We start from the raw sequence: 22,333 nt of genomic DNA, 5'->3' as shown, positions 1-22,333 counted from the left end.
TTTTTTTTTTTTTTTTTGGAGTGGGGAGGAATGTGTGTGCTTTAGTGTGTTGCTACAGTCCAGTGCTTTGGTCCAGTTTCCTCATTTAGATGCAGCTAAGGGAGACATCCCTGGAGGTGCTGGATGACAGCTGGCTCAATACGAGCCAGGAGCATGCACAGGTGGCCAAGAATGCCAATGGCATCTTGGCCCATATCAAAAACAATGGTGCCAGCAGGACTTGGCCCTGGTGAGGCTGCACCTCCAGTAGTGCACTCAGTTTTGGGCCCTTGATTTTAAAAAGATCATTGATGTGCCAGAGCTTTTTCAGTGAAGAGCAACAAGGCTCATGAAAGGTCCAGAAAACATTATGAGGTAGGAATGCCTTATGAGGAATAGCCAGGGAGCTCAGGAGGGACCGCTTTGCTCTCTAAAACCACCTGACAGCAGGTGGTACCGAGGAAGGGGGTGGTCTCTTCTACCATGCCTACAGGGAGAGGACCAGAAGAAATTACCTTAAACAGACTGGGGAGATCCAGATTAGATACTAGAAAAAACTGGTTTTTAGAGGGGTCAGGCATTGGATTAGGCTGCCCAGAGAGGTGGTGGAGTCACCATCGTTGGAGGTGTTTAAGAGGTGTCTGGATCTGGTGCCGGTTTAATGTGATTTAGTGGTTTTGGGGTTGCAGCAGCAGCAGCTCTGGGCTGATGGTTGGACCTAATGATTCAACCATGGTGATTCTACAAATCGAGCCTTCAAACATGTTGAAAGATAAGCACTTCGCTACCCCTTGCTCAGCCATTTTTTAGTCACCCCACTTCATTTTGCTCATTCAAAACTACCTATTCCTTTTCTCCTTTGCGAGAATTCCCAAAGAGACCGTGAGGTTTGAGAAACAGTGAATGACAGGCAGAAGGAAACCCCCAAGACGCGCGTCCCGGGATAATCTCCCCTCTCGCTCCTTACATTCCCAAACGGGTGGCGGGCGCCTGACGCCGGGTGGGCAGCGCTGGGTGGGCAGGGCAGGGTAGAAGGGCGTCCCCTCCCTCAGGGTGTCGCAGCCGCCGCCCTCACGGCACGGGCAGTGAGGGGCGGTGCAGGGCAGGGAGGGCCGGGCCCGCCCTCAGCGCGCCCCGCGGCCCCGGCGGAAGGAGCGGCCCGGCCGCCCCCGCCCCTCCTCGCCGGCTGCTTCCGCCCGGTGTCGGCAGAGACAGCGCCGGCCGCCGCCGTGCCGGGAGCCGGGGAGCCTGCAAAAGGGGTAGGTACGTGCCTGCCCTGCCCTCCCCTGTCCCTGTGCAGGGTCCCAGAGCCGCCCCGAGCCCGCGGGCGGTCGCCCCCGCCGCCCTGCGTGGCTGAGTCGGAGCCTCGCCCAGCAGGGAGGTGCCGCCAGCCCGGCTGTGTCGGGTGTCAGGTCTGTAAGCAGAGCTGTTCCGCCGAATAACGCTGGTGGTCTATAGGTGCGTTGGAGGATGGTCTGGCATCCCATGCAGAAAAAAACGCTTCTTACGTGCTCCCTTGACTTGTTTTGTCATGGAGGAGACTTCATGAAACGAGTCCTAAGTGGTGTCTCCTTTTCCAGCAAATAACTGAAGTGATGCTATTTATAATAGGTTTTTTCTTTGTGTTAGCGCTTATTCCTGTGGAGCATCTCTCGCAGCTGAGTGATGCTTGTTATCGTGGTGGCGTGTTATAAAACAAGAAACGAAGGAAAAGTCTGTGACCTGAAGGGCCTATAAATAGGAAAAGAGGAAAATAAATTTATAAATTCTTAGAAGTGAAATGAGATTTTTTTAAGTGGGAAGAGGCGTATTTTGAGGAGGTACTGTTTTGGAAAAGCAAGGAGTCCTGCAGGCTCACACCCTCCTTCGGGAGCCTGCTGTCTGTCAGGTTTGCTGTCACTGCTGGTGCCAGGGCATCATCACTGTCAGCACCCACCTTCACGCCTGTATTTAGGGCACAGCAAAAGAGCCTGTGCCAGACGGGGTGAGCAGCAGGTTCAGGAAGCAAGTAAATGTTGGCATGGAAATGTGCAGTGAAAGAAATTAGGATAATGATGAAGGGCTATTTGAGGCATGGCAGTTGTTGAGAGCTTTCTTAGTGGTAAGTTTTTTGTCATGTTGCAAAAATGAAGAAGCACCTTATTTTCTTGCAACTTAGCTATAATATTAAGGCCTTGAATAGCTTGAATGATGCAGATCCTTATTTTTTTAGATGTTTTATACTCCTGGCCCTCTGGGTACTTGTGATGCCCAGTTAAGGTCTGAGAGTCCATCCACATGGGCCTGTGTCAGAATCTGGATATGAATCTTTATTCTGTGTGTCTCAGAGACTAGAAGCTTTCAATTACTAATTGTGATTATGGCAGCTTCCTATTTTCTTATGACACTTGCTTATGATGTCATTGAGGGAAGTGGTCACGTGTTGACAGACCTGGATAAACAACGACACTAAGACTTTATACATCATGGAATTACTACAAGGATTATGTCAAAGCAGTCCAAGTCAGTGATTTTTTATGAATCTTGGACAGTCCCCTAAGCAGATGCCCGTGAAAAAGGCAAGCATGTATGATTGTACTTTGCCTAGTACCATTCTGTGAGTATCCACTCAGCTTGCAACAAAATACAGTCTAGGAACTTTCTGGAACAGGTGTGATGACATCTTAAGGATCCACTGTGTATTTCTCCATCAGCTCATCCTTGCCTTTAACCCATGCAGCCTTAAGAAGTTCTGTGAATCAAAAATCTGCTAACTCACTAATGTCTACTGGTTTTCGACACACTTTCTGCTCTTTCTATGTAGTGCTTCCCTACTTTCTGTTTATTTGCTTTGTTTGATTCACAAGAACAATTACAATAAATTGTGTATGAGTAATGGTAAAATAAGATTTCCAATATAACTGCCAAGCCAAAAACTTACCAAGTAAATTTGGTAAGATTTACTCTAAAGCTTTCTAATTGCACTGTTTTCAATGCTGATTTTTTTTCTTTAATTGATAGTTTCATTTAAAAGAAATCAAAGCTTTCTTTTTCCATTCTTGTGGTTTATTATAATGAGGGCACCTGGTCTGGAAAAAGGGGTGGTCCCCATTTTGGATGATGTCTGGGTTATTTTTACTGAGTATTAGAATCAGAATTTCAATGTTTCATCTCTAGAGCATGCTAAGCATGCATTTGTACAGAAAACATGTTTGCAGGATATGAAGGACAGGTAATTTTCACTTACTTAAATCAGGCATGCTCTTAATAGCTGTGTGGCTGTGTTTTCTCTGCTCGTGACAAATCATTGTGTAGACACTGAATTCCCAGTGAAATGTTTGACAACACTGGATTCCAGCTTACATGTTGAATGATGACATTTAGATGTCTTGTGAGGCTTGTAAACAGGTTATACTAGGGGAAGTAAATTATTCTGGTAGGAGAATATTCGTAATAGGAAAAACAGTGTATAATACGAAATGTCTGAGCTTAAAGAACAAATAAGCGTGAAACAAATCAAAGTTTTCACACTGAATACAAGCCTGACTACATTGTCACTGGTGAAATTAATGAGAACTGCTTGTTTGGCTCGCTGGGTTGCACAACCACCTCGTGTAGTGTGACAGTGCCTTGTTGCCATATGTTAGGTAATCCTGATGTGCCAAAACAATGTCTAACCAGTGATGCTACAGCTTCAAGTTTGGCAGGGTTTCTTTCATCATTATCTTTCTTTCTTTGCTTCTTCCTGCTGCTACCATGCTGTTCACTTGGTTTTTTTCCTTTTTCCATCTCATCTCCGGCTTCTGTTTTGATTCTGTTCCTGTTGTCCTTTGTTTAGACCAATTCTTTATTCAAATCTTTAGTTTTAAAAAAACCCAAAACACTCGTGGTACAAACTTTCTGCTGAAGTCTTACTCCTCAAATTTTACCTCCTGAAAGAAACTGTAGCACCAACTGGGAATGAGTATCAGATGATAACTGGATTCTTATTTGAACCTATGATGAGCACAGGCTTTATTCCTGTATGTATTTGTTCATAGTCATGAGTTTTCAGGATTTAGCAGAATTATCTTGATGGGAGGAGCTGGGCCCTTGTGCAAAATGCTGTAGTAGAGTAACTTTGGGGGTTACTGGTGTGGTGAGGAGCAAGCTGCAGTTTTCCCAGCGTGGTGAATTGTCTTTGGATCCTCTTGTGAACTAGAACTGTAGGTCTGTATTTCAGAGCCCTGGCATTTGCAGGCCTTCCTGCAGCACCGGTTCTGAAGAAACCTTCTGGTTCCTGCACCACTATGTCCTGCTTGGCTGTTCAATTCCCTGTCCTGTCCTCCTGATGAGCAGAACCAGTGCTTCTTACTGGGCAGGACTCGGACTCCAGGCCTCAGATCAGCAGTATGGCCAATTATATTGCTGTAGTGGCTTGGAAAGGGATCTAATGCTACCTGGTGTTATTCATGACACCTATTCATTGATTCTCCTGTTTGACTTTGTCCTTTGCACAGAGCTCCATAGAGTCTGCTTCAGTTTGTTTTCATGTCTCTGGTTGCAGTACCTTCCTAACCAGTTTAGGTGAGTGGATGAGTATCAGAATGTACAGCTGCTGCAGGAAACATAAGGAGGAGGTGGTAAGCAGCAAGCACGGGTTGAGGGGTTACTGGAGAATGCAGCTGTGACCAGTAAGTTGATCTACTGTGAGTAGATGGGATTTTGACTAATTCTTTTATGTCCTCATTAGAAAGCAAGAAAACCAGCAGCAGCTGGAGAGCTAACCTTAAGGTGGGATAAAAAGTTGATGTAAGAACATATGCAAGTGGAAATAATAAAATGAGAAGAAAAAGGTATTTTGAATTTGGAGCATATTTTAGGTTAAAGGAGAATAACTAACATGGAAATATGGAAGAAACAAAGAAATAAGGGATAGTTCTGTAGGGAGATTTATGCTGAACAGCATAGGAAAGGATGGGGGAAGCCAAATCAAGGGTAGTGTGATGCTAATTGTACTTGTGAATTTATTTTTTAGATTTGATATCTGCTTCTTGTTAGTATTCATTATGCTCTTTGAACTTCTCATTACTTGACAAAAGAAAGAATAGTGCTTTCCATGAACTAGTGAATCTTATTCTCATAGGAGGTAGAAAAGATGTTATCGAACGTAAGGTGAAATAGATTTGCTTTTTTCTGCTTTTGTGTGCTATTACTGCTGCTGAAAGATGGATGTTTCTTCAAATGCTTAACTTCTGGGAGCTGTGGTTTAGGTGAATATGTAGGTTGCTGTTACTTTACATTATTGCATTATTGTGTTTCATTGAATGTGGGGCAGATTACCTGTATTACTTAAAGAGCTGTCCAACAGAAATGTGGGACCTGTAGTTCTTTTGATGCAGGAGAAAAAAATAAGAGTGTAGAACATATGGTAGAAGAGCCAAAAAGTTTTTTGGCATTTTTTTTCTTTTGAAAAGTTCTCATTTTCTCAAGGGATAATAGGAACCATCATCTTTGTTTAGTGATCAAGTGGCTTTTTTTCCAAACTCTTAGACCACAAGCAGGTTTATTTGCATGTATATGTTTCCTTTCTCTCAATGCTATTTTCAGTTTCTTCTTGTCCATGTGTCCTTCATACCTTGTCCACCTGTTCCTTCACTCTTTTTTTACAGTATATATTTCTCACTCTTCTCTGAAATGATACCCTGTAAAAGGCCGTGTCTTCTCCCCCAAAATTCACATAACTGTTCACTTTGCTTTGGTTTGTATGGTGATTTGTGCTGAAGTTTAGAGATCACGGATGTTTCTTCTCTCTGCATCCAAACATAAGCATGATGGGTTCCTGTTCATGAAGTATAACATTCCCACCTCTAACTTCAGCCAAGTTTTAACCCAGTCTGTAATCATGCTGTTAGATTTCAGTTTTGCCCAGTGCCTCCCAAAATGCTGATGTTCAACATAATTCAAGTAAACAAATTGCATACTTTGCACACTTTACTGTATTTGTGACAATGTTCTAATGCTATCCATTACAAAGTGATTTATTCTCCCTTCGACTTTCTAGTGCAATGGGCAGCTGGGAAGGTTTATTTACAAGATTCTCTTGACATGAGTCTGCTGTGTCTTTGAAATATGTTGTTCAGAAGAGACCTGGAATAGTTTTTCCCTGGAAACCTTTCTTACCATGTAGACATTGTACTTGAGCAGCAACTTTTTATGTTCTTTCACACAGATACTCTATTTGACTGAGGTTTTGCTAACATTGCAATTTAGTCTCAGAATATAAAGTATATTTATTATACCCACACGTTATTCATGCCTACCACCTTCTGTTTATTCCCCTGTGAGATTTTAGTTTTAGAAGCCCCGTTTTTTCTCTGGACCCAGTACTTCAATGCAGTATTTGCAGAGAAAACTGTCTTTGAAAGTTACTTTATTTCACCAGTAAGTTTCAGTAGTGTGTACAAATGAACAACTTTTTCTTCCTTTGAGACTAAAGGGTTTCCCAAAAATCATACTTTCTGTTCTGGAAAATGCATCATATTACACCAAATTAAGCCATATTTGCTTTAATGCAAATGAAACCATAATTACTTCCTTGGGTAGATTTGTTTCTTTAAGCAAGAGCTTTCTTGCTTATTTAATTTAGGTCATGGACATTCTTAGCTTTATCATCAGGCCTGCATATGATTGGGAAATTGGGAATTTCCTGGGAGAATAGCTACCGCTTTCTTGTAATCTGTCGGATTCCCAACCTTAATTATGCTTATGAAGTTATTTTAACAAAAAACAAACTAAGACAAAAAACTTGTACTTGTTTTGGGTAATTTTCATGTTGGTAGCTCTCAACAGGTCATAAATAGTTCACTTTTGAAAAAGTGAAAGTTGCCATCTCGGTGTGATTAAATAGAATGGCAGGATGTGATATACAGGACCTCTTCCAGTGCCTCCTGAAATGTGTTTGATAAAACATACTCCACTTTTAGAACACCATGTCTTTATTCCTTTGGACGCCTTTGTAGTGGCTGGTATTTTGTGAAGCCTCGGTCACACCAGGGTAACTTCTCAGGGTTTCCTTTACATTTGCTCTCACTTCAGTGCTCTGTGTTTCTAACCAAGTGTTAAACTGGGACAGCAAATACAGAAGCTTTGATCGAGCTGCTTACAAAGGACATGGACTCTGCTCTTGGAGCACTGGGCAAGCATGACTGGGGTTTTGTGATCTTTGTTAAACTGAGGTCTGTGATTGCCAAAAGGGAAAGAGACCAGGCATCAAACTTGGACCGTTGTTGCCAGAACTGTAGTGAAATGCCAGATCCACTTGCTGGCTGTTAAGTGCTGTAGACCAACAGCTGATGCTTTCAGAGGTCTGACTGCTTTCATAAAGGTTTGCCTGATCCCCATGGAAGTCTTTCATTTGCTTTTTCACTCTCAGGAGAGTAGTGGGGAAGGCAAGGCCAAGAGTACTGTAGTAGTTCATTTATGATAATTAACAGAAGCTGCTTTTTTTTTTTTTTTAAGTCATTAGTGCATGCTGAAATTCTCAAAGCTACAACTTGCAGTGACATATAAGGATTGGCTAAAAGTTATGCTGGGCCTTCCTAATCCATTTCCCCAGGGTTTTGATCATCCTATCTGTTTAGTAATTTTGTGCCAGACCAATGTATCATTGTGGGATCTGAAAATGTTTTCTAATTTTTTGTTTCCTAAACTCCAAGACTCTTTCAAATTATTCATTTCAGAGTGAAACACCGTTTTGGAATAAGGTTGGTGGGGAATCCATCTGTTCCTGATTTGACTCCTCAAATGGACTTTTGCAAGCTAACAATTTTTTTTTTATTCGTGAGTCCTGTCCTGCTTTGATCAATAATTGCTTTTATAGTGTTTGGTAGTGACAAGGGACCATTTTTCTGGTACAAAAGGGATACCCAGAAGTTATTTTCCCTGCATCCCTAAGAGTGGCACTGTGCATACTTTCTTGGTCACTACTACAAGATTATTAATGGTAAAATGACGTTACAAGGTGTTGCAGGTACGTCCAGTTCTTAAAACTGGGTTTCTCCCTCCTTAGGTCTTTGCACAGTCCCCCATGTGGTGTCTCTGAACAAGGTTCAGACTTGAGGAGTGATTCCAGTTTTCATTCTGCACTTCAGCTTTTTGTCATTGCAACCCTAAACATGATCCGCATGTGTCACTGATATTTTTATACAGTCATCAGTGAAATTCTCCTGTTTTTATTCCTTGAGAGAGGGGCACGGGGGAATGACACAGGAACAAAACAAATTGAAGGCATTGTATTGCTGGTTCATCAAATGTTCACTAAAAACAAGGCCTCCTAATTACCTCACTGGTTTTAGAGAAAAGCAGTGTTATTTTGTATAACTATGTTGCTTCATTTGACATGTCTGTAGTGTTAATTTTTAAACTTTGTTCATTTTTACAAATAATGCCTAACAATTTTTATTTAGTAACTCAGAGCTAGCGTGAAAGGGACTCCTATATGACTTTGACAGAGAATTGTACTGGAAAGTATAATACAGAAATGATTCATTTTTATGTGCTACTGGCTGCTGCTGCTTTTCTTACACAGAATTGGTCAAGATTTGTGACTGATGTCACAACAGCTTGCAAAGTCTTTGGCCTGTGTTTGTTGTTTTCCCTGAGAAAATCTGGCATCCATTGTTTGTTGTTTGTCCAGATACATCTTTGATGAGATCTGTGCATCGAGTGTCATGTCATACCTCATCTCTCACATCATGTAATCCCCCTTTTCCGCTGTTCCTCTTTGCAGTTTTCTTACCAGGTCGGTCAGTCTGTCCCTTTCTAGTTGCTAGCTATAAGCATATAAGTTCCAGTGTGCAGATCAAAGAGCTTACATCAGGTCTGGATGATTCCTCTGTGGCAATAATGTTGTAGAAATTGCCAGAGTCTTAGTGTAGAAGGCAGCTGAGGTAATCTTGCGACTTTTCCCATTACTCTTTAGCATTCTAAAGTTTAATTCAGTCACATAAAATCACCTATTAGGGCAGGGTTTCTTTTTTATTTAATCTGGTACAGCTAATCAGTAGAGCACATTTACTTAAGTTTCCTATATTTTGGGGGAACTGATCTTGTTTAGATTCCATTTCTCTGACCTAAATATTTAGTTATTGTCATATACCGTGTTCATGAAACTCTGCATTTACTAAGGTACTAGAAAACTTGTTTGAGATCCTTGTACCTTCTGCTTTATTTTTTTTCCTGCTGTTTAAGGGTCATAATTGTAAACTGTTGATTTGTGGAAAACTCTGAAGACAAGTTAGTCCATCTTTCTGTTGAGATCAGAATTACTGCTTTGTCCAGTCTTAAAAACCTCTAAGAGAGGTTCTGCTGTCTTCCTAGCAATCATCCATTGCCTTCTTAGCAACTAGTTTATGATGCCTTGGAGTGTCAAGACACAACTTGTGGCTGTTGCTGCTTATTTTGTCATCGTCCATTGCAAAGAAAGGTTTGGCTATGCTACTTGTGCAGATCTCCTTCAAATGGCTCTAGGTTATTTGATTACAGCATGGGAGCCTGAAAAATCACCGTTCATAAAGCTTTTCCTCTAGCCTAGTTATTTACTTCACCCTCCCAAGTTTCCTTGTGTTCTTGATGTGGTGGGGTTGAACAGAACTGGACTCAGTGTTACTCAGTATGTTTCTGATGAAAATCCTGAGTTCTGTAGGCCCCAATATTGACCCAGCATTACTTGACAGCTGGCAGACAGTAGTTGATTATCTTCTAAGCTTGTTCAGTTATGTTTCAAACTATGCAAGTCAGTTTATTCAGCCTGCATTTCCTTGGCCTAGAAAGGAGAATGCCGTGGGAGACAGTGCCAAAATTCTTAATAAGGCAGTGTGCATTGCATTTACATATTTTCTTTGATTCTTGTAGCCAGGTGTTTTATAATTGAGGGCAATTGCATTGCTTGAGCATGATTTGCTCTTGGCAGACTGGTCTCTTATTCTGAATTAACATCTTTTCCTTATGTGATTAGAGGAACTTATACAATACATGCTCCTGTGATTCTTTCCTGTGGACTCAGCTGAGTCAGATCTGTCTATATAGTGCCTTGGATGCTCTTGCCCTTTCTGATGGAAAATGGCTATGATTTTATATACCTTTTCATCCTTAACCATCAAGACCTCTGCTGATTTCCAGTGGTTTTTGATAAACATCCTTGTAATTGGCACTTTATGGTGTATCTTGTCCAGTCTCCCATGCATCCAACATGCATCCAACTTCTCAGGTTATCCCTAAGATGTAGTCCAGGTCCTTTCTCAAAAAGAGCAAAGCAGGTCAGGTTGCTGAAAGCATTGTTCTGTTAAAGATTGTCCTGGCTTTCAGGGCAACTTTCATTATTTGAAAGTCCTAATTATGCATGTGGGGGAAACCTTTGTTATTGGAATTTCCTTCATTGCAGCTTTTAACTGTTTTTCTTTGTCCTTTGGACATACATCACATGCTTCAGCATCCATATCATCTAGTTGGCTTTCTCCAGTATATTGATGTCTTGCTTGTCTAAGGAGTCCAAAACAGGACACAGTTCTCCAGATGCAGTCTTTCCAATGCCAAACAGCAGAAGGTAAACACATTCCAAGATTGCAGGCTATTCCTTGTGCAGTCTTGTATACACTTGAGCTTGATGGTTAAAGGGGCTCATTGCTGACTTATTTTCAGCTTGTTAATCATTTGTGTCTTTTTGGAAAGCCACTTCCTGGTTTTTGAGCCTCCAGCCTGTGTTGCTGCATTGGGGTGCTGAATTCTTAGTGTAGTCCATTTGCCCTTGCCTTTCATTTAGTTCCCACCTTTTCAGCCTGTCAGGGTCCATTTGGATAGCAGCCCTGCCCTCCAGTGTTTCAGTTGGTTTGTCTTCCTCCCCCTGACATTTTGCACAACCCTTCTGAGAGGAGCTCCTGTTTTCTGTGCAGTTGTTCAGTCGAGACATTGAGCATTATTATTGCCCAATACTGATCCTTGAAAGGCATCACTATACGTTAATGGTTGTTTCATGTTCTTGGGTACAACTTTGAGTGGGACTTCTTTTTAATATAACTTTCTGTGAACTGAGATAATGTTGACTGGCCTAGAGCTCCCTGGACACTCTAACATGGGCATGGTGGTTGCCTTTTTTTGCAGTTTCCAGACATGTTTCCCAATCGTAGAATCATTAAGGTTGAAAAAAAGCTCTAACATCATTGAATCTGACTGTTAACCCAGCACTTCCATGTTCATCACTAAACCGTGTCCCCAAGGGCCACATCTACACATATTTTAAATGCTTCCACCATTCTCCTGGGTAGCTTTTCCCAATGTCATTGTGACCAGAAAGGATAGAGAGTGGCCTCACAGTAGCCTTGGCCATGGACACCTTGGAGTGTGTCTCTCATGATTTTGTGGAACCGTGTATGTCAAATCTGCTGCAGTTGTCTTTTCCCCTTTATTTTGGTTTCACTGTTGTTTTATGTAACTTACCTTTTCCCTTTGGTTGCCATTGCATCTTTCACTGCAGCATCATGCTTCAGAATAGGTACACTAACCTGTTTGTCCTGTCTTGTGATTGAATAGTTTATATGCCAGATATCAATTTACTTACTCTGATTACATTATCTGGTGCTAGTCTGAGTTTGTGATAACTCTTTCATTGAACACTCTAGGTGTAGATCAAATTTTGTTATTTCTAAGTTATCTTTGAAATGAAATGTCAAGTTGAGGTAATAGTGTAGGATGCAGCTGTTAAAATATTCTGTCTGGAAGGTTGCATAAATAATTAATCTGATGCAAAGTTCACTTAGTGCATTTTACTTTGGAGTCAACTGAACCAAAGATGAAAAGAATTAGTCCTATGGCAGAGGTAATCTGCTCTTTGTGGATAACTCTGTTTCCAGATATTCCTGTCTGAAAAAATGACTGTAGGTGATTTTTGGATCAGTAATGAGACACCTAAATACATGTGTTGTTTTGCAGGTGCCAAGTGTATGCCTTCGTATGTTTTTTACTATAGGTTTTGCTAACCAGGAGAGGATTTTTCTAATCCTGAGGTGGCAACCAAGAAGCAGATCCCACAATTATTCCCCTAATCAGTTCACGTCTTGGCACCTAAGGCTTTGTATCCTGTAATAGGAGTTTGTTTTCTGGTGGACACCTACATTAAGGGTGTGTTAATCTAGAGCTAAAGCCCCATGAATGGAAACCTGTATTTCAGTATTCTAACAGACATTTTGATACTAGATTAAGCACTCTTGACAGAAGCTGAATTTCTTGCAAGACTTTTCGTGCATGTGGTTAGAGAATTTATGTGCAGGGTTTGACAAGAAGGAAGAAAATACTGCTTGGGATGTAAAAAGGTCTGATTTCCTAGGTAGTTGCATCTCTTTGAGTCCTCTTACTTTTCTCCATGATAACTCGTGAAACTCCCACTGGTCAAGTTTGTCCTTCTGTCTCCTCTGCATTCTAGGAGCTGGTGTGGCACAAACTGTGCTGTCTCTGTGGGCTGACAGAGCCAGTAGGAGCCTCATCTCTTGAGACCTCTGCCTGTTAAATCTGTATGGAAATTGATATACCATCTTAAGATATTTCTAGGGGAAATGCAGGCAATTTGTGCCAAAGATAGATGCCTGTAATAGAAATACTGTTCTTCAGAGCTTCAGCTAGGAAGAAGGAAGGAGATCCAGAAGTACTTTTGGCTATTACTGATTTTATCTTGAAACAGGCCTGAATAGTATTATGGGAGTATATCCACTATCTTTTCCCTGTTTTTCTCTTCTGTCCATTTTAATTTACGACTTTATGGCCTTTGGTAATCAAAAACCTAACAATAAATTAATAAAAGTCCCTCAGATATTACGTAGAGAAAAGTCATTTGGGATTGTCTCAGACAGGCAGTTTTTCAGATAAGCATTTCTTCTCTAGTTGCAGTCTTTCTTCCAGGTACTGCAACACTGTGTATTTCTGAAATTAGAAGTTAAAGACTGGACCAAAGCTACAACAACAGGTCTGTGTGAACCTCAAAATTCTCCCATGCCAGTCCAACATGTATTGCTGAATTCTCTGTTCTCATTGCTTAACTTCTGACCTTGATGTTGCAAATACTTCTCTTATATGAAGAGTTGTCAGTGGCATTTCCATTTAGATTTGTTGCTGAAGTCAATTCAGAATGAAAATGTGCAACAGATTTTATTGGTTCATGATCAGAAACTTTTCCAAAACCTACTGTCTTGTGTAAGAACTAGTTACTTTTGCTTCTTGGACTTTAAACACATCAGAAAAGGGGGTGACAAGTTATGTATACTGTGGTTGTTGATGTAACTGGATTTCTTTGTTGAAACTGCTCTTGGCTTCTTTCAGCTTTAAATAATGAATAAATAAAAGCAGGGATAATGCATTAAAAATGTATCTCTTTATAGTTTGGCCAAATTCACTTTACTTACATTTCAGTCACTGCAAGTTAGATAATAACATGGCAAACAATGCAGTAGTAAAGGTCACTGCATTATCATTAAAATAACTTCTTTTTGGGGATGCTGGGGTGAAATAGGCAGATGGGGGTACAAGGTTTCATCCAGAGAATTGGGCTGCAATTGACAGTATTAAAGAACGCTTCTCCCTTCCCTCCAGAAATGTTTTTCATTTGTACTATATTCAATTTTTTTCAAGGTGGCACTTGTTGGTTCAAAACAAAACATTTTCTGTCTTTTCTGTCTTGGTTGTTCTTTACCTTAAGCCTTTCAAAACCCCAGATTAAAACTAGGGAAAATAAGGAAATGTTTTTTCAAGTGTACTTTGCTAATGTGGTCAAGTGTCATTACTTAAAATTTCAGTCAGATCTTTTCCTTTTAAGTTGTGCAGCACTGAGAATTTTCCAGTGGCTGTTAATGAGGGTAGTGCCCCGCACTTAATAGTGCAGCAGACCTTGTAGATCTTTCAGGCTTTGGTTTATGTGCCTGAAATTTCACAAACTGACTAGGAAATAGAATTTGTGTCCTTGTACTCAAAAATGAATGGTCCTTTTTCACTATGCAAAAATAGTTGAAAGAGCTAATGTTATTTTTAACTACGGTTTTGATGGTTAAAGGTCATGGTGTTATGCTGCAATATCCAGTTTTATTACATGGCACACAAAACTTGCAAAGACATTCATGCACTAGTTCTGTTTGTCTGGTAGTTTTTCATTTGTTTACTTTCAAATGGGTTTCAAATGAATCTTTTCAGTGTACAGTGTGAACAAGAAATTTGAAATTATTTGCCTTTAAGGTAGAATAGAGCTTATTGTCCAGTTTATCATTGTGTATTTCTGTGACGGAAACGGAAAGATTCATTCTCTCATATAGTAGTACCATATATCAACTTTCTGCAGCCCCTTCAGACATCAAATACTGAACTGGGCCTCACACTACTGGATATGACAGCTGTTGGGGGTGGGGTGGTTTGGCTGAGGTTTTTTGCAATTATTCTGGGAGAAGGCATAATAGCAAAGAGACAACTCTGTAGATATTGACCTGTTATAACAGTATCTTTTTTTGCTTAACAGCAAACATGAGGTCGGGGTCAGAAGAGTCAGTCCCCTTACATGAAGAATTTATCTACTGTTGTGGAGCTGCTACCCATGTCTTAAAGTGTGGGCCCTGGAAAGACCTCTCAAAAGATGAAAGTAAAAATCTACCCAGGCTCTTGTTCATGATTATTCCTGGTAAGGGTCTTTTTTTGTTTAAGTCTAGAAGTTTGTTGCTTGAAAGGGGTATGTCCAGTTTCATTTTCAAAAGTCTCACTACTTAAGTGGTAGATTTTGGCTCATGCTTGTCACCAAAAAATCAATAGTATTGCAGTGGTGAAATTTCTTTGTTACGTTTGATTGTAAAACTTGTGACCAGGTGCCGCCTGGGATGCCAGAACTGCTGCCTGGAAAGGCTGACTTGGAACAGAGACTATACAGAGCAAAAGGAATAAATCAGGTATTTATTGAAAGGATACACCTTGGGCAGTGCAAGAGCCTGGCTGGGGCTGCACCCCAATCAAATCCAAGACAGCACCCAGTCACAAGTGTTTGCACTTTTATAAGTTTTGGTTCATTTGCACGTCGAGGTGAATTGTGCCATCAAAGCCCCAGGCTATGAAGTCTCAGGCCCCTGGCTTTCCCCCTTCCCTTCGATGTTTTTTTATGCCTTTTGGGTACCAACTGTCCTCGATTCTCTAACTAGAAAGGGATTGTTTTGTCTAACCACCCTGTGAAGAGAACTTACTAACACCTAGTATGAAGTTTCAGAGTTACACACCAAGCTGAAGAGAATCTGAAAAATATAAAAGCTAAAACCCAAGGCATTACTACTGCTACCTTTATTTTTAAGAGTGCCAGAAGACAGTACTTACAAATTAGGATGTCTTACTCATTTACTTTGTGGTAATGGTTGAATGAGAGCATTGTGGGTTTTTGTTTGTTTTCATTGCTCTTCTTCCATTTATCTCTTGCACCTTGAAATGTTACTGAAATGCCATCCGTGTGCCAACTGACAGATAAAAGTTACAGTATTTGAGGAAAAATCTAGATCCAGTAGTTTCTTTGGTTTTTTTTAAATAGTAAAATTTTTTATCCTAGATTTTTGCACATGAATTTTTATGCTGATGCTCTTGAACTCAGTGAGTATTGTAGGGTTCTTCATTATATTTAAATGTGGCTGTCTTAAAATGAGAGCTCTAAACTTGCATGTTAAAATTAATGGAGAAGTCCTGATTTCGTTGAAGTCTACCAATGAACTGTAGAAGTTCTGTCTTTAGTAAAAGTAGAGCTTGAGCCCACTCAAGCACAGATTCTGTGACTCTTTCACTGCCTGAAAGTTTGCCGATTTCTAATTCTTTCCATACTTTATTTGAATGTACTGGATACTATTGTTATTTCCACCAGAATGAGTGGTGCAAATAATGACTTTTCTGAGTATCAACTTTAGTTCACTATTAGTGTATCTAGTTGTTGTTTATGGGACTGTGTGTGGTTTGATCTTTACTTAGTGGTGAAAGAGAAAACAAATGCAATTTTTCAGGGGTTTTTTTTTCAATTTTTGTTATGTCCATGGAATATTTTATGTAAGTTTCCTTGGGCACAATGGTTTTATGCCTTTGCCTCCAGAAGCTGAATAGTAACTTTATAAGCCAGTGACAGTGAAGTTTAAGTTCTTTCCTTAATCGAAAAGAAGCAGTATTCTATGAGTACATCTTGTTCCTGTTTTGTGGGGAATAACCTTTTAAACCAAATACATTATGCAGTATCTCTTTAGTACCTCTCTGGAGGTACAGGCCTGACTTCATACTTTTCAATTGCTGCTTGCTCTCAGTTAAGGCATTTGAGGAAGGTTTAATTCAACAGCTAAGTTTAGAATTTCTTTTTCCCGCAAGTTCTGGAGCATTCACCTGTCTTCAGGCTGATACTTTCTGTTTGGGGTGATAGTAGGGGCTGTAACAAGGATAAACCTGTAAAGCTAGATCATATCAGTAGAAAGATATGTAGGGGAAGAGCACAAAAGTCAAACATTAGCATCCAAGGCATGGTACCTCTACAAGGCATGTAAGTTACTCTGTTTGAAATGTACCAAGTCACATACATTGCACGGTCTCCATATTCATCGCAGGAAACTTTTAATGCTGTAAGATGCAGTGGCAGAGCTGCATGGAGCTGATTTCCTGTAGGACAGTTCTGTAAAGACTCCTTAATAACATATTAACTAGATAGATGTTCAGAATTAGATATCAGTGAAATGTTCAGTGTGCTTATGTCATAGTCTTCAGGCTTTTGCAAGCAGCTGATTTATGGGTTTGCTCTTATTTCAGAATTATGTTGGTAGCAAGCTGGAAGTTCTCTCACTGCAAAAACAGTTTTAAATCTCAGCAACCATTATAATGCTATCTTCACTTTAGGTGCCGAAATTCAGTAGTGAATTAAGTTACCCAGGCTTTTTAATATGGCTGGCAGGGAGCTTAGTTATGCCAGGGACCTGACATAACAAAGTGCAGTTTTGCTTTTCATAAAACAAATGGTGGAGTTCTTTGCTACTGTTAGATGCCTCATTTTCAGCCTTCAAGGGAAGGCTTACCTGCCAGTGAAAAACCTACAGCCTTAGGAGAGATCTGGACATTTGGGTCATCTGGCAATGTGTTCGTGTCCCTAAACAGGATTAGATAGCATTCCCCTTGTGCTTTTGTAACTTCCTGAGTATGAAATGTGGAGCCCTTCAGGAGTCCAGCAATTTTCACACTTGAGAGGCATGTATCCATGGTTGAGATTCTTTATGGAATGAGGGAAAGGGGCAAAAGGACAGCTTGGTACACAAATCAAGGAAAGCAATATCCAGACAAGGGCAGCTCTGGCTTCAAAAAAAAGAGTATGCACGGCCAAATGTTGAGTGATTTGAACTGAAGGTGGTTAGTACTGCTGCATGTGTTACTCTGTTCTGTGTATTAAACTGCTCTGGCACATACTTTTCCAGTCCTAATGAAATTCAATCATATGATTTTGTTAACACGTAGTCAAACCAGAGTTTTGAGTATTGAGTGGGTATTGAGAAAGATGACAAAATTCTCAACTTCTGCTGGAATTGAATTGTTGCAGGAGATTTGAGAATAAATCCTGTATATTTATTTTCATTTTGTGTTTTAATCATGTTACTTCAGAACAAGGAGGATTCCTCTCAGGTCCAACTTAGCTTTCTCTCTCTCCCCACTTTTAAAAAAATAACTCCAAAACATTCTTCTACTCTGAAATTAATGGCAAAATTCCCATTGACTTAAAATGAGGCACGATTTTGCCTCCTGAGAACTGATAGCTCACTATGCTTGAAGCAATTGAAAAACAGAACATGCTGCAGAGTTTAATCTCATTTAGCTGCAACAAGCTCATGTTTTTTTAATTAGTGGAAGTGTGTGTGAACTTAAATTTTTAATAAAGCCTTACTGTATTAATTGAAATGTTTAATACACACATTTTGTTTCATAACATTTTTTCTTGTGTCCACAAAACCTCTGAATAGGAGTAATAATGTGTTTACTAAAGCAACTACTATGTAGAAGGTCCAATTTTTCCTCAGTCCAGAGTATATGCATATAGTTGTTTGACTTTCTTAATATGAATTCTTTTCTATTAAAATTGATGAGATTTACTTATGAGACTAACATGAAATGTGTAGAGTTGAAGAATCAGGTCCATGGTTTTCTGGAAATGTAGGTCCTATGGAAAGGACAGGAATTTCTGTTTTTCCTCTTGTGTCCTGAAGGACTGTTTTTGCTTTTGCAGTGTTTGTTTAGTGTAAAATTAGCAGTGAAATACAAAATCTATTGCAGCAATATTTAACATTACTTGTGTTCATTGAAAACCATAATCCACAAAGTGTAAGGGAATTGTTTTTCTGTTTTAATAGTATCTGTCTGTTTGGGCCTGTGTATTTATGAAACGTTTATTCTTGTAAATAGATATAAGTTTTGAAACCACTGTGCTGTTTAGCTCATGACATTTTACTTTTCACCAAAGTTTTTCTTGCATTTTATTGCAGGAGTACATTGGGATACCTTTGTTCCAGGCTTCCTATAATTTGTGTTACCATTGCTGTAAACGAGGCAATTTTGCAATTTACAATCTTGTACTTGGGAAGCATATATAATGTAAATAACATTTTTTTTGTGGTCAATCATGTTACACAAGTTTCATTCATTAATATACAGAAATTATTTCAAAATCTGGTTCTCTGGCCTATGCTTTGCCAAGTTTCTTGATCTGCCTGTTTGCAGTTGAATTACTGCTGGGTTTTTGGATCATCTTATTGCTTTACCACCTCATACTGTCACCTGGTGATGTTTAAGGGCTATGAGGACTTAAGAAGACAGTTTTTTCAAGTATAAAGATCTTTCTTCTGAGCTAAATGTCTGAGTCAAGAAGTGCTTATGCACAACAGAAATTGAGGCTTGGATTCTCATCTTCTCCTAGGAGTAATTACATGTACTTACATCAACAACACTGTTTCTCTTGAAGACTACTGAACTATTTTTCAGCAGTGAAAACAGTGCAAACAATTTGCCTGGATTATGACAAGCCTTTAGTATATTCTCTCTTGAGATGAGAATTCCTGTTAGTTTTAAGGTCTTTAAAGTTCCATTTTTGACTGTAACATAGGGACTCTGGAAAGCTTTCAGTACATTATCTGGCTTTATCTTCACCTGCTGTTTTACTTAAGTCATCACCCTCAACATTTGCATAAGAAGAGTTATAATAAGAATTACTATGTTATAATACTTTGCAATAAAACTAATTGTATAGCCCTGAAGCTTAGTTCCTTTGTTTTTTGGCTCCCACCAAACTGGCTTTCTGAAAGTTATTAATCATTCAATCTGCTCAGCAGTTACTGGAATGAGCTGTTCTTCAGAGGGTCTATCACCACTGAGACCAAGAGGTAAAATAATCTATTTTTTCATTCAGCAAACTGTGTAAAGCATATTTAATTCTCTTCAGTTTGGTTTTAGAATGGGCGTTGTTTTATACAAAATTTATGTGACTAAATGTCCTTGTTTCTGCATAATCTTTCTGTTATAACTTGCCTTCAACAGCTGATCTGGATCTAGTAAGGACTCTCAGTATCAGCAGATGAGGTTGCAGTGTGTAGCTTCTGGCAATCCTAGCCAGGATATAATCTGGAATCCTGTATGGAATCTTGGCACCTTACGTGGGTGGATCAGAGCTGTTTATGTGAAGCAAAATCTGATTTTGGAGTCAAGACCATTGAGTTTCTCGCGAAAAGTACTTTATCTTCTCAGACACTACTTTCCAAATCAGCAGCCAGGGTCTCCTCCCCCAGCACATAGCAGTGTTCACTATTTGCCTTTTGAAATGCAACTGGAGGGAAGGGAATGTTGCTGGCAATGGACAGACATAATAAGAGGAAAGCAGATTTCTTACCTCCTGGGCAAGGGGAGTTCTGAGTTCTGGGTCATGTATGTTTTGTGCCTACAGTCACTGAATGAGCTCCAGCAACAATTCTGTGAACAAAGTTGAGAACCTGTTCTGTCTGAATGCATTAGGCAGTTTTTTCCTCTTTCTAGTTTTGTGGTTGGTTGTTTTTATTTATTGGGGTTTTTTGACAGAATAGTACCAGAACATCATCCAGGGTCTACCCTCGTGTGTTCTCTGCAGTTTTGTCACTATCAGCAGGATTATGAGAGCTCTTATGAAGTTTGGTTTGGTTTTTTTGTTTGTTTGTTTGCTTTTTGCCTGGTGGTTTGTTGATATTTTTTTGGGGGGGGGGGAGTGGAAGTGATCAGAGTGAGTCCATGAGTCAATGACATGACACCTGGTTCAGAAAGGGACTCTAAGGCCCAATTTCATCCAGCCTGATATTTAAACAACTAATTCAGATGCAGAAAGAAGGGCCATAATTTTCTGGGTAGTTTGTAGAACGAGTAGGTAGAGATGGCACTGCCATGAGCATTTCTGCCTGCTGAAGGGGTTAGGTTGCCACGAGATGTGAATCTCCACCTGTGGAGGTGATTAAAACTTGAATGTGTGTGCAGCCTGCTCTGGCTCTGTGTGAGCAGGGAGGGGCAGGGCTCAGAGATCTCAGATGATCCCTTCCAAACTCAGTGATCCTGCAAATGTGAGCCCTGAACTGGCCATCCAGGCTCCTTGTCCATGTGTGGATTCTGGTCTTGGTTGATATTGGGATACTTTCAGAAGGTCATAAAGTCTGTGGATAATCTTCGATAAACTTGATAAGAACGAGTTGTCCTTTCAAAAGCTGTAGTTTGCCTTCACAGCTGTGCTAAACAATGAGAGCCTGAAATGAAAACAATGAAACTGGGTTTGTTAAGTGTTGGGAACCAAATAGAATTAAAAATTGGTAAGGAATGAAGCTTGCTACTTAAATACAATATAAGCAGAGAATGCCAGAAGAGGGAGCTGTTCTAAAGAGTAGGGGGAAAAAAAAAGTGTGTTTTGGCAAAGTTATTGCTATAATAGCCAGATATACCATCCTAAAGGCTTCAGGCTCTCCTCTGAATGCACAGGTAAAAACTGATTGATTGATTCTCTACTGTATTCTTATCAGAAAATAATTTAGTTGTTTTATAAGACCATGTGACAGTGATTAACCAGTTAGTTGTTGAAGGTCATACAAATACTTTTTATTTGCATTTGGAAGAGTGAAATAAAGCAAGTCAAATTAGAGCAGAGAGTATAAGATTGGGAGTGCTGGGGCTTCTGTTCCCACCTTTCCATTGGGTTGCTTCTCAGTCATCCTCACAAACTGTGTCCCAAAGCACCAAACAAATCTTCATTCACATTTACAGTATTTGTAATTATACAATACCTAAGCTTCTAAGCTAGCATTCACTTACAATTAGCTAACACCAAGTAAATAAATTAACATAGAAGCACAGCTGCATGAAGTAGACAATAAATACTTCTTCTCCTGGAATGTTTAAATCATTGGCCAGCTCCATGGGCAGTTCCTCTCTTACTCACTGTGAAAAATTCTTGTGCCAGGGCAGGTATCACCTTCCAATGTACAGTAGTAAATACTCAAAGGACATTAAGGAAAATAACTCATCATATAAAAGTACTTCAGGGCTTTTTTTAAGGAGTAGTTAATTTACCTTTGGATTTTAGGGGTTGAATTAAGTAATGCTTCTACATGCAATGAGAATTTTTAGGTGAAATTCTGAAAGTGTAACTACGTTAGTACTTATGTTGATACATACACTGTTCATACACTAACTTACACTTTACTTAATCCTGGATCATATAGTTTTGGTGACCTAAAGCTGAGGTTGTTTCCTAAGTGGATATTTTCCATTATATTAACATTGTGCTTTGTGTGTTTATCTTCAGGTACCTCTACTAGTATAAGATAGAAGGTTTCATTAGTCCTATTGCCTTTGCTTATCTTGATCATACCATCCCAAGGAGAGCAGTGCTTCTATTGTCCATCCTCAACTGAATCAATGGAGCAGAGAAAAAGAAAATTTTAGGTATTCAAAAGTGAATATGTTGTTATTTAACACATCTGGTCCAGGGAATCAACTTTAAAAATCTTGTTTGATTGGAGTCTTGGCTCTCTTGACAAGGCATGTGGAGGGTTATGGAGCTCAGAATGGCATCTAGTCCAGCTGGCACACTTGAGTCACATGTGGCTAATCAGCAGGAACCAAAAAAGTCTGAATTTTGCATCTGATTTGTGTCCTGATTATTTGCTGTTCATATCCAAACAGCAGAATTCCTTCTGCGTGTGCACAGATAGTCTGTTTATTTAGGAACAATTTCTCTTTTACGTTTTATCTTAGCAGCAGCATTCATCCATTCTGTGATATTTACAGTGCTTGAAATTAAACTTAGTTCTGCACATACTAT

General features: G+C 39.8%; 1 protein-coding gene across 2 annotated transcripts in view; it reads left to right on the top strand.

Moving 5' to 3' along the window:
* The first annotated feature begins 1,099 nt into the window (after window positions 1-1,099).
* Window positions 1,100-22,333, top strand: part of LDAH (lipid droplet associated hydrolase) — a 112,763-nt gene continuing 91,529 nt past the window's right edge. The window contains exons 1-2 of one of the 2 annotated variants that reach the window (XM_088162464.1): window positions 1,100-1,238; window positions 14,489-14,647. In XM_088162464.1, coding sequence (XP_088018590.1) covers window positions 14,494-14,647 — 154 coding nt within the window. In that variant the 5' untranslated portion in view covers window positions 1,100-1,238; window positions 14,489-14,493. Of the gene's footprint in view, window positions 1,243-14,488; window positions 14,648-22,333 lie in introns of both variants that reach the window. The other variant, XM_014894920.2, reaches the window with a different exon arrangement.

This window comes from Sturnus vulgaris, chromosome 3 (genome assembly GCF_052056855.1).
Source record: "Sturnus vulgaris isolate bStuVul1 chromosome 3, bStuVul1.hap1, whole genome shotgun sequence".
NCBI lineage: Eukaryota > Metazoa > Chordata > Aves > Passeriformes > Sturnidae > Sturnus > Sturnus vulgaris.
The sequence above is the reverse complement of the archived record's forward strand: the minus strand, read 5'-3'. Positions and strand labels throughout refer to the sequence as shown.